Source organism: Protopterus annectens, chromosome 2.part1, assembly GCF_019279795.1.
Source record: "Protopterus annectens isolate FY-2018-M chromosome 2.part1, PAN1.0, whole genome shotgun sequence".
Classification (NCBI taxonomy): Eukaryota; Metazoa; Chordata; order Ceratodontiformes; family Protopteridae; genus Protopterus; species Protopterus annectens.
This window is the reverse complement of record NC_056729.1, coordinates 1233094207-1233107544: the sequence shown is the minus strand read 5'-3', so window position 1 is coordinate 1233107544 and position 13338 is coordinate 1233094207. Positions and strand designations below refer to the sequence as shown.

At 44.4% G+C, this 13338-nt stretch overlaps 1 protein-coding gene across 1 annotated transcript in view; it reads left to right on the top strand.

The window, feature by feature from the left end:
* ITSN2 (intersectin 2) overlaps positions 1-13338 on the top strand; it is a 3295579-nt gene that overhangs the window by 1449685 nt on the left and 1832556 nt on the right. The window contains exon 17 of the mRNA XM_044063555.1: positions 567-688. Coding sequence (XP_043919490.1) covers positions 567-688 — 122 coding nt within the window. The remainder of the gene's footprint in view (positions 1-566; positions 689-13338) is intronic.

Below are 13338 nucleotides of genomic sequence, written 5' to 3'. Positions count from 1 at the left end.
CAGTATCAGTATAACCTTGATGTTTCAACAAAAGAAGTACATGCTTTGCGAATGCTTGCACAAGGTTCAGTATTTCACGTTAGTAGTTTAAGGATGATTCTGAAAACACATCTTTAAAGTGAGAAATCTGCTCTGTAGCTTGAAAGTATTCCAGTGCAAGAAGCCCAGTGGAGGCACTGGATGGAATAGTCATGTGATTAGAGATAGAATTGTCACCTGTAGTAGGACTGGATATAATACTTATTTGTTCAGTGGCAAAATTGTCCCCTGTAGTAGGAGGGAATGTTCTTATCCTAGTCTGAGTAGGACAAGTGCAGTGACCTAAAGGACTAACCCTGACCCTAGTAGAAAGAGAAGAAACTATGCAGTGAATTGTTAAAATAAAGGAGTGAGTTATGAAAGAGGATGAAAGCAGTACATGATTGAGAGGTAAATAAGCTTGTCATATGCATTTCACAAATGTACAGGGTTTGCTATTAGTATCTCCTTTTTAGTTGTTTCAATAGTTGGATTTTTCTTAATGACCTTAAATGCATTCGGGTAAATCAGTCCATGTCTTACTACAGGAGGAAAGACTGGCAATTCAGGACTCCGCAAATCCATGGCTTTGGTCGCGTTCAAAGCTTTGTATCCATTTGAAGCAAGAAATGAGGAAGAACTCAGTTTTCATGTTGGAGACATAATACAGGTATGTATTGCCATTAATTGTGGTATAGTACTGTCAGTGATTTTGACTGCATGTCTACTAGCTCCTTGTTAGGAACCGCTTATCTGAAATGATTTCTAGAACATAGTCCAGAAGTCAATGTTCATCATTCTTCCTTGTTTGCTACTTGCATGTTGTATTGGAATTGGTGTTTATTTAATGTGAGAAAGGCATTACTATGGTAGCACACGTACACAATATTACATTACAGTATATGTAGTAAATAGCATGGTTCGTCTTAGCCTTAAATGAAATAGAGTCCTAGACCAAGGCTTAGTAGTACCCCCCTTTTCACGGAGCCCTCTCACTCCCATTTCCAACGTGCCAGTGCACCCCCCCTCTAGGAGTCTAAATTGCTGTGAATAAGTGAAATAATTTGAATGAAAAGGTTCACGGTATGTTTTTTGTATGGTATTTGCACATTTATGGTAAGTGCTGCTGATGATATTGGTTATGATTTATGTGGCAGCTCTGAGTTTCAAATGGTACAACTCCATTTCACCACAGAATATAAAGATTGCAGCATTCCTGTAGAATGAACACAAGTAGAGCATTCCCATGTGACGTTTGCTAGAATTGTTGAATGTAGGCATTACATAATATTTCAAGCAACAGAGATGGTAAACTTTTCTAAAGGACAGATGTATATAAAACAGAAAAGTTGTGTTATTCTCCCCCTTAGTGTAGTACTGTATAGTTCAGTGGTTTAAACAAGGAATGTTTTGTTATTGTAACTTTGAGCTTTAACTTTTCAAGAGATACAAGTGTCTGTTACTGTTCATAGAGAGAGCAGCTGAATGAGACAACCGAAGATGTTTTTTGTATGGATTACTGTTACAGTAGTGCTCATGACATATGGGAATTGGGTTGGATCAGAGACCCATCCATGATGAATAATGACACTGGATAGCACAGATTCCAAGTTATGGTTAGTACATAACCCTTTTTTGAAAACATGAGCGGAGCAAGTCTAAGATGACTTCCCTGCTTGGTTTAGCAGAAGTATATTGATGTTAAGCAGGAATGGAAATCAAATTAGAAGTAGACAAAAATCAAGCAGCAACTAAATGTGCTAAACAAAACAAAACAAAAAAAAACAAAAGAAAAAATATAACAAGAAAGATCAGATGAGAAGGCAAGAAATGTAGTAAAGGCATAAATATAGTTGCAACTACAGAAAACTCCTAGAACAACCTCATGTCAATTATGATCTGACACAGGAATGATTAAGGAGAGGTGAATTTAAACCAACAGATGACAGGTTAATATTGGTGGCCCAGGATAGTGGACTACTAACACATTGGTTTACAAAGTCTGTTGAATGTGTGGGAGAAATGGACAAATGCAGGTTCTGTAAAACGGAACTGGAAGCAGTCAAACATCTTATTGTTGGGTATGATGCACTAATATCAGATGGCCTGTATACTGAAAGGCATAATAATGTGGCAAGACTGTTGCATTGAGGATTGTGCAAACATTACAATATTGAAGTAGCTGAGAAGCACTGGAAAATGATTCACAGAGCATTTTAGAGAATGGTGAAGGTAATATCTTATGGGATCACCCGTAACTAGCAGTTAAAAAAATAGATGCTAGCTTTTGTCAGTTGGTGTAGCTGGACAGTGAGGTCTGCATGCTTGGACACCTGTAAGCGTGATATTGAACATATCAGATCCAAAACTACACACCTGGTGTACTTATAGTTGTTTCACATCTCATGTCAGTGTAGCCTTGTGGTAGTTGCCAAAAAGTGATGAGTAAATGGTCAAATATGGGCAGTAATAGAGCAAACTTAAACCTTGACCAGTTTGTGTTTAGCAGTCAGAAAAACATATTCTTTAGCCCATCTGATTCTAAAGAGAATTTCAAGTTGTTCCTTGGAGAACATTTTGCCACTGCCATTATTGACCATGGTGCTGCATTTGAACAAAAGTACCTTGTAATGGTAAAATGATTCGTTACTGGGGAGGTTAAAACTCTTGAACTGTTCAGAAAGGCTTCAGGATTTGTCAGTATTTTGTTTTTTTTTATATAGCTTGATCTCTGCCTGGTCTGTAAACCGGTGTCTGATGTGGTCCTGTTTGCAATATATGCCTGTGCACATTATTAGGTGATCTAACACCACTATGGCAATGAACTTGTAATGTTAAAGATAAATGTTAATTCTAAAAAAGTGACTTTTTTTTGCTCCACTTTGTCTCCGCTGCCTGCCAGTCATGAGCCCACCTTTTGACCAGTTGGCCATTTTCCCCCTTCAGTGGGGTAGGAGAGATGATGGACCAGGAGGACTCCATCAGTAACACAGCCGTCAGAGGCTGAATAAAATGACATTTATATTTCACAACTTATTTCAGGGCTATAAAATAAGATTTGCTCTGCAGTGGCACAGGTGTACTAGCATTTATGCTGCCATTCATGCTTTTAGCCTTAGTTGCCCCCTAATGCTGACAGAGAAGCATAACCTAATGGGCTGTAGCACATTTCCTCTGTTCCAAACTCTCAATGCTACTTGTTACCCAGTCCCTGGGATGAGAGATTTGGCCTTTAGCCACCTTACTTCATCCCATCATGCCAGTCTTGTTTCTGGAGTCAGTTTTAAAATGCTGATGTCCTTCCTTAGTCATTGTTGCCGTATATCCTGCCAAGGGTAGCCATATGTCCAGCCAACATACCAAAGCCTGGGCTGTTCTTTGTACCACATGCCGGATTTATGTCCTGCATTCAAAGTGTAAGGTAAGTGACATATGAGTGCAAACCTCTCAGAATGTCTTTGCTGCCAGTTTGAATGTTTCATTTTCTTTCTGTGGGTCATGTATCTAGGTGTAGACTTCCGAGCTTTAGGCACCCCTATTGGGAGCTCTTCTTTTTCTATAGGTCTGGTTTATTGCAGATATCTTTCCCAACTTTCGGTGTCTTCTTCCTTTGCAAGAGAATATGGCATCCACTATCCCTGCATTTCCATTTTCTAGACTGCATATGAGTTCCAGCAGTATCTGAATGCAATTTGACTTCAACATTGTTATTCTGTGGACATCAGAATTCCTCTTGTGCCTTGCCTAACGAAGGAATTTATTTGGTGGATAGACGACTTATCTCTAAATCCAGGTCTTCCTTTTCTGGATCTTCCCCAAGTCAGGAACAGTATACATGTGCTTCAGACTTAGCCTGGGGGGGCTGTCCCAACCATGTCAGGGTCTAGGGAGTTTGGTCTCCTCAGGAAGTGACTGAGCACATCAGTCTCAATGGAATTTCTTTTATTATTTGCATTTGTTTTCTGGGGTAGAGCACTGATCTCCATAGACCATTTTCATACTCACCTTAGAAGCAGTTTCTGCTTAAGTGACTTGCTCAGAGCCAGAAAGTTAGGCAATGGAGGCTGAGCTAATAAAACTTTGCACTACTGGATCACAGGAAACTGCTCATCAACAGCTACTTAATCCTCTAAGCCAACTGCCAGAAGTGGAGGCTCTTGTTTGTATTTGGGATGGCACGATTCATGCATGAGTGGATGTGCTCGTACAGTGCCTTAGTGTAGGATTCAGCATTTCAAACTTTCAGTTCCCGTCTGCATGGGTGTCATGAAGTTTGTCACTTTTGACTTGAGTAGCATGAAGTTGGCTTTGGAGAAGTTTTTATGGAGGTTTACTTACTGGGGGGGTGGGGGTGGGATGTAGATGTTAAGGGTGATTAGCTTAAGGTCAAAACTGACCAACGAGGGGGTGACTATAGGTGTGGAGCATTGATTTCCCATGTTGGTGATAACCAGGTCTAAGATATTGGAGCCATTGGTGGGACTATGGATTAGTTGATCCAGGGCATTGGAATTTATAAATTCCAAGAACAGTTGGGCAAAGGAGTTGGTACACGAGTAGTTTTCCCAATTAATGGCAGGGTAGTTAAAATCGCCCAGTATTAGGGTGTTTGGTTGTATCTTAATATTTTCCAGTATGTTTAGAAAAGTAAGGACAGCTAGGAAAAGTGTGGAGTAAACTCCCCTCCAAATGTATCCAAAAGATAAATACAATAAAAGGACAATATCAGATACGGAGGTGAGAACACAGGCGTCGTCAAATTGAACTTCAAAGACTTAGTTTATTCGAGTAATACAAAGTTGATTTTGTATTACTCGAATAAACGTTGTGTTTTGTCAATTGGTGCTTTTGAGTCTTTGAAGTTCGACTTGACGCTGTGTTCTCACCTCCGTATCTGATATGTTTAGAAAAGTGGTAGAGGGACCTGTGAGCACAAGTTGACTGCAACCTTAGCTTTGACCACCATGTGTCTGCTGTAGTAAGGAAAGCTTTCTGCGTAGCACACTTGATTAGTAAAGGCATTACCTCGAGAGCAAGAGAAGTCATAACCCTCCTATACTCTACACTTATCTGGCCCATAATTGAGTATAAAGTCCCTTTTGGCTTTTACTGTACTAAGCACCTGCAGTAATTAGAGAGACCTCAGAGGTTTCTTAACAAAGATGATCAAGGGGCTCCACCATATGCCATACAAAGGCTAAAGTCCCTATCTTTGTACTCCATATCATGTAGACTTCTTAGGGGAGACTTATGGATGGCTTACAGAGCAATCCAAGACCCAAACCTAATGAACTTGCTGCATGTCTGTAAATCAAACAGGACTAGGTCTACCCATTCCAGGGACCTAAATATGGGCTGTGACTTTGCAGGAGAGACAGAGTTATCTCACAGTGACTGCCGCTTCTTTGGAACAGGCTATCACTTCATGTGAAGCAGAGCACCTGTATGACGCTGTTCATGAGGAACCTGGACAAGTGCATGGGGCATTGTACATTCTTAGCAGGGATAGAGCCCACAACCCTTCTGGACATGGACAGTCATCACTAAATGCAATCTTGGGTACTGACTAACATTTCTATGGTATTACATTGGGATGAAATGGCTAGGCTTAAAATAACTTCCAGATCGATAGCCTAGTAATCTTCTGTGATCCTTTGTGTTTTGCCTTAGGAGCTTATTTGTTAAGACATGGGTGTGTGTGTGTTGATGTGTGTAGTGGTTTACTTTTGCTTAGTGGTGAGTGTGGGTGGTGTGTGTTTGGGAGGCCTCTGTTCTTTTGGTAGTCTTTTAGTGAGTACCTCCACGTATGTGGGTTTATGTGTTGACTTTATTTTCTGTGAGATGTGAAGTGTGTGTGCTGACAAACCTGTTTGATGTCTAGTTTGTTTTTACATGAGAAAATTGACTCAAATTTCAGTGTATTTGCATTTCTCACATAGCATGTTAGTTTGCTTTAGGAGTAAATGGTTTTCAGTATACATTGCCTCAAGATGCCCATATCAATCAAACTGGCAGGAGAAATTATAGGAAACTGCCTGTCCATTGTGGCAGGATTTTTCTGAATGTGGTATTTGGGAAGGAAGTGAGCTAGTTGGATGTATTCACAAACAGCAAAAATGAAGCAGTAATTCAATTAAATATAGATGTTAAGTTGTCAATCTCGCCTTCATTCTTGCTGGATGGGTTCGGAGCCGATCCTCGGCTCCGACTCGACCACTTACTAAAGCTCGAGAGCTTATTTTACCGGCTCGAGGCAACCCTATATCCCATGATGCTAGGCGATAACTCCCCAGATCTCGTTTGCCGCTTTCGCTTGCGAGGTGTGTTTTTTTACCGGCTCCTGGTAAGTCTTTATATATATATATATATATATATATATATATATATATATATATATATATATATATATATATATATAGTGTTCAGTCACCCTTTTGAGTTAATTTTTCACCCAGTTGTCTTTTTTTCAATAGTTAGCACTACCTTTAACTCTATTACTGTTTTATACCTTCCCTTTTTATCCCTTATATCCCTCCCCCTCCACTCTTAGGATAGGCCTTAAGCCTGCCCCTTTCCTAAATTTTTCTTAGGGATCCTGTGGAGTGTTTGGGTGTGTCAGTATCCCTAATAACATTTTTATTGTTATTATATAGTTTTTTGAGAGTGTGTGTGTGTGTTTTTTCTCTTACCTTTGTGTACCCTCGACACTGTTATGTCGAAGGAACCAAAGGAAACTAAGGTCTCAGGCTTTAAGAAGTGTGACTCGTGCTGTCAGAAAATGTCTCTGACAGACGGTCACACTTCTTGTGTTTACTGCCTGGGACCCCTGCACCTGCAGGACTCTTGTTCTGTATGTCATGCATTCAGTCCAAGAGTCCTGCAGGAGCGCAGGAACAAACTTATACTGAGGGGCTTGTTAAAGCCGAGGGCTCCCGACTAAGTCTGCGTCGGGAGGCCCTCAAACCAGCAAAACCGTCGGCTCCAAGTACTAAGCCTTCGGCTGCTGGCTCCTTGTCTGTGCCTAGATCGGCTCCGGCTGGAGCCGATCCCTTTGAGTCACAGGTTCTGGTCTCGGCACCACTCGGTGCCGATACCTCTGAGCCCATGCTTTCACTGTCGGCTCCGGCTGGAGCCGACGTGTCCTCGGCTCCGTTGGCTCCATCTAAGAAGAGGTCAAGATCCCCTTCATTGGAGTCCATCCATTCGGCTCCGAGATCTCCCCTGCTCTTGGAGTGGAGCCATCGGAGCCGATCTTCTCGGTCATCCAGACTTTCAGATCACGACCTTGAGAGAGTGGTAAGTAGGCTGTTAAAGTCTCAGGCATTGGCCCAGATGATCTCTAGCCCGTCTCATCAGACGGTAGCTATTACGACTCCACCTAATTTTCCTCCTTCGACTCTCCCTCAGAGTTCGGAGCCAGAGCTCCTCAGAGCCGTGACTGTTGTGGCGTCGGAGCCGATACCTCCCCCTTCGGCTCCTTCGTCTTCCGCTCCGATCTCCTCCTTGATACCTTCATTGGATGGATCCGGGCGCCTGATCTCTCTCGTCGGCTCCGAGGGGGCGAGTGGCATCGGACCATTGTCCGACCCCGTTCTCCCTCTCGGAGCATCGGCGCTGGTGAGCTCGGCCCTGACATCGGCCTCGGAGCCTTCCCTGTCAGTGCGGCCTGGGGTTCCTACCTCTTCGGAGCGGGGGCCCTCTGGCCTTTCTGATAGGGGAGCCTTCGAGGTGATGAGCGTACTAGCCCCAGGGCATAGTCAACGGTCAGCTCCATCAGCTCCTCCCACTACAGTGCCTGCTGATGTCTCTTCCCACTCTCTTGCTCCCGGACCCAGAGATCCAACGCCTCAGGTTTCCCCACTGGGAAATTCTTCCTCTTCCGAGGCTTCTCCTGACCTGTCAGCGGAGCCTCCGCGTAAGAGGAAGCATGTGGACTCCCCTGAGTCCATTACATCTGACACCGACTTGGATGAGTCGGAGGGATCCCCAAAGTCCCCCTCTGAGGATGTCTCTTTCTCAGACATCCTAGAAATCCTAAAGCAGAGGGGGAACTGGTCTTCCCTTAATCCTTCCGAGGACGAGTCAGTGTACCTGGAGGCGTTTGGTTCTCGACCCTCCACCTCCTGGGTGTCTCCGCCTTTCAACCCCCTTATGGAAGTAGTGGCTTGGAAGGCGTGGTCGGCCCCGGATTCGGTGAAACCCACCCCTCGGAGGCCATCTAAATTCATCACAGCACCAGTTGACAAGCAATTCCTAACAAAAGGTGTACCGGCGGATGCCATAGTGGTGGCTGCAGCCACCAAGAAGGAACTAGCTGATCCTTCAGTACCTATCCATCCTCCTAATAAGGATTCTAGGACCATGGATAGGTACGGTAAGCGGATGTTTTCTTCTGCGAACTTTGCCATGCGGTCGCTGAATTACTTGTGTCACTTCACCCGCCTTCAGAGAGATATTCTCAAAAAGTTGGGAGAAGTCTTACAGGATCCATCAGCTGCTGGGTCCCAGGATAAAATAAACTCACAGCTTGGAACCCTGAACTCGATTAACTCCTCCATGCGTCTAATTTCATATGCAGCCGATGGAGCGAGTAGGGCCGCGGGCACAGGAGTGGCCTTAAGGTGTCACGCCTGGATGCGGCTGTGTAATTTCGCAAACCCTTTCAAGGCGTCCTTCACAAATTCCCCTTTTGATGGTTCGGCTTTGTTCGGACCTCAAGTGAAAGACACCTTGACCAGATGCAAACAAGATGGCAAGACTCTTTCTGCCGTAGGAGTCCATTTCTCCACCCCTTCAAGACCATACCCTAAGGGTCAGAAGGGTGGGAAAATGTGGTTCCGCAAATCTCAAGGAGTCACGCCTGACGCAAGAGGTCAGTTTACCCCCAGAGGCAGAGGGGGTAACAGCAACAGACGCCATCCTAGGGGCAGAGGGGGTCCGCAGAACCAGGGTAGCAGGGAGCCTCTCTCTGACAAACCCTTCCAGCATCCCTGAGATGTTGCCCGATTGTCCACCTTCAGAGGCAGTCGGGGGAAGATTGTCGCTGTACCCAATAGCCTGGCTTTCCCTTACTCAAGACAAATGGGTACAGTCGATCATATCCGAGGGTTACAAAATTCCCTTTATCCAAACCCCAATTCAGCAAAAGGGAACCCTTCCAGACGTTCCACCCGGTCTAAGGGAACTAGCAGTATCAGAAATATCAAAACTGCTAGCAAAAAGAGCCATCCAGCCAGTCCCAGCAGACCAACTAGGATCCAGAATCTACTCAAGGTTCTTTTTGGTACCGAAAAAGACAGGGGACTGGAGACCAATATTAGATCTCAGCAAACTAAACAAGTTTGTAAAGAGAACAAGATTCCGGATGGTCACGCTACAGTCCATTCTGCCCTTTCTGGGCAAGGACAATTGGATGTGCTCCGTGGACCTTCAGAATGCGTACTATCACATCAAAATCCACAGGCGCTCCAGAAGGTTTCTCTGCTTTCAGCTGGGGGCCAGTCACTACCAGTTCAGAGCCCTGCCCTTTGGTCTCACTACAGCCCCCAGAGTGTTCACCAAATGTATGGCAGCGGTTACGGCTCACCTGAGACGGCAAGGATTCCAGGTGTTTCCATATCTAGACGACTGGCTCCTCACTGCCACCACCAGGCATCAACTTCTCCAAGCCAGAGCTTACACCATTCACATTTGCAGAGGGCTAGGAATCTCTATAAATTTCGAAAAGTCTGCCTTGTCGCCTTGTCAGTCTGTTACCTTTATAGGCGCCAACTTGAACACCGTACAACTTTCAACAAAGTTAACAGATCGAAGGGTCTTAGATATTCAAAACCATGTCCATGTTCTTCTTCAGAGCGACAAAATTCAGGCCAGGTATGTCCTGAAAGTATTGGGTCTTATTGCGGCCGCCATAACACTTCTTCCCCTTGCACGTTTTTACATGCGTCTTCTACAGTGGATGCTTTTCGCCCAATGGTCTTTTCAGCAACTCCCCATGCACCACAAGATCATGATAACTCCAACTTGCAAAAGTTATCTGTCCTGGTGGATATTGTCCCCTCAAGTCCATCAAGGCAGACCCTTTGTTCCTCCTCCCCCGGTCGCCACGGTGACATCAGACGCCTCCCTGATCGGGTGGGGGGAGCATTTTCAGGGCAGGATGGTCCATGGCACTTGGCAACCTTTCGAACGCCACCTGCACATAAATGTCCTAGAGATGAGAGCAGTGCTTTTAACGTTGCAAGCCCTCCACGACTCTCTTCCCCTAGGAACTATTGCAATCCAAACGGACAATATGTCCGTAGTGTGGTATATCAACAAGCAAGGCGGAACCAAGTCCTATCCCCTGTGTCGAGAGGCACTCAGACTTTGGCAATGGGCGATCTCCTTTCAGCGGTTTCTGATAGCAGCGCATATCCCTGGGAAGTCCAACATCATAGCGGAGAGGTTGAGCAGAGCTATACTCATGCCACACGAGTGGTCTCTCAAACAATCGGTAGCGGAAGAGATTTTTCAGAAGTGGGGCCTTCCTTGCTGGATCTTTTTGCTACACCCCAAAACAGCAAATGCCCCGACTTCTTCACCCTCTTCCCCCTTCCAGGCCATCCCCTCAGAGATGCTGTAGTCCAAGATTGGCCTCTGGGACTTCTCTATGCCTTTCCACCCTTTCCTCTAATCCCACAAGTAATTCAGAAAGCAACCGCCTTGAGAGCCAAGTTGATTCTCATTGCCCCTTATTGGCCTCGACAGATATGGTTTCCGTTCCTACATCATTATCTTTTGGTACAGCCTTGGCATCTGGACCCAGCTCCAGATCTTTTGACCCATCAGTCGGGGCAGCTGAACCAATCCCTACATTCTCTCAACCTCACTGCTTGGTTGCTCCACTTCTGTCCTTAGCCAGGCTTCCTATGATTTCTAATCCCGTCCGGGATATCATAGTAGCTTCCCTTAAATCTTCCACCAGAAGGATTTACACTAGTAAATGGAAACGTTTCTCCTTCTGGGCAAAGGCAAGGAATATAGATCCCTTTAGTGCCCCAATTCATTCGGTCTTAGACTTCCTAGCCGAAATTTTTCATTCAGGGTCTTCTGCCTCTACAGTAAAGGTTCAGTTGGCAGCCATATCAAATTTTCATACAGGCTTATCGGACCACAACATCATGTCCAATAAGCTTTGCAAAGCTTTCCTTAAAGGTGTATATTTACTTAAGCCTCCGATCAAAGACCCTCCACCTCAGTGGGATCTTAATTTAGTCTTAACATCCTTGATTCTCCCCCCCTTTGAACCTGCGGTCTCCTGTTCATTGAAATTTCTTTCCTGGAAAACACTCTTCCTAGTCGCCATTACTTCTGCTAGGAGAGTGTCTGAGCTTCACGCCCTCTGCATTCATCCTCCCTACTTAATCTTCCATAAAGACAGAGTTTCTCTAAGGACTAATCCATCCTTCTTACCAAAGGTGGCTTCGCAGACAAATTTAAATCAATCAATTGATCTCCCAGTTTTTTTTCCCAAACTATACTAATAGATCGGAGCAAAAGCTACATTATCTAGATGTTCACCGCCAGCTCCGATACTATTTGGATAGAACCAAACAATTAAGGAAGTCTGATCAACTCTTTTTATCGTATGCAGAAAATAAGAAAGGCCTTCCTGTTTCCAAGGTAACCCTATCTAGGTGGCTGTCTTCTGTGATTACATCTATTTATCAGCTCAGAGGCAGGGAATTAACTTCTAAGCCAAAAGCCCATTCAACTAGAGCACTAGCTACATCTACAGCTTTTCAAGCTAGACTACCAATAGACGCTATCTGTGTGGCAGCCACATGGGCCTCTCCTCATACCTTTGTTTCGCATTACAAATTGGACATGGCCTCCAGGGACAGAGCAACATTTGGTTCCACCATTCTTAAGAGTCTGTTCCAAAGAGCCACCCAGGATGAAGGTGCTAGGGACGCGGTCCCATCCAGCAAGAATGAAGGCGAGATTGACAACTTAACATTGAGAAGTTATGTACCTACCATAACGTTCCATGTTAGTTGTCTTCTCACCTTCTTTCTTCGTCCCACCCACCATCCCCCTAGCCTGGACAGACCGAGAAGATCTTCCCTTCCTTGAAGGGTCCTTTTATTCCCTTGTTCACCATCTAGGTGTCCTAGGATATATATAGTGCAGATATTTATCTTTGGGGGTTTTTATCCCTCTTCCTCCTCCTTCCAGGTGGAGGATTTTGTTTTATTGGCCTATGCTAGGTTTTTCAGCTTCCAAACGAGATCTGGGGAGTTATCGCCTAGCATCATGGGATATAGGGTTGCCTCGAGCCGGTAAAATAAGCTCTCGAGCTTTAGTAAGTGGCCGAGTCGGAGCCGAGGATCGGCTCCGAACCCATCCAGCAAGAAAGAAGGCGAGAGAAGACAACTAACATGGAACGTTATGGTAGGTACATAACTTCTCATTATCAAAGTGCAGTTCTGGTTTAAAATATTCTTTCATTGGATACCTTGGATTTTAGTGCAGATGCACTCCAGATGTCTGGCTAAAGTTTCCAAACATTGAGCAGCTCTGGTAAACCGACCGCAAACTTGCACAAACCCGAGGCTTATATACAGGCAAATTTAGACAGCTTTAACACAAATACCAATGGGAAAGCCCCAGACTGAGCCTTTTCCCAGTAATCCCCAACTCAGTTGGGTCCTGAGCTGCACACACTTGCCACAAGGGTGCACGTAGGCCCTCTTAATGTAAGATGGCTTGTTTAAGAGCACAGTGATACCAAACAGTCTAGATTCAGCAGGTCTGAATCTAGCCTATGTTATGTAAGGCAAGGAAACACAATTTCTAGATGGGAAAGAGTAAGTGAGAGTCACTTAAAAGTCAAAGTGAGAGTGGTTAGAAGTATACTTTTAGATGACCTGCAGTGGTACCACCATCTGCACAAACTGGCAGCTTTTTGAGCAGCTGTGAACAGTGGGAAATTATGGAGAGTGTTTCCTGCAAAGGGTCTTAAACCAGAGAGGTAAAACTGAGCTCAAGTGCAGAAACAAATGCTTTAGAACATAAGTAAGATTTCTTGCAGTATCAGGAATCCTTTCGAGATTATTTCACTAACTCTGAGAAATGTTCACATCATCAAAAACTTTGCAAAACTTAGAAATATTTTCGCAAACTGAGAACAGCTGTTGCAGAATACTGTTTAAACAACCTAAGAGCAATAGTTTCTTTAACAAGTGCAGGCTGAAAAACGGTGATAAATTCAACCAAATAAATGGAGCACGGAAGTATTAAATATCACTGAAACAGTTGGAGCAAGTGCGGAAATAT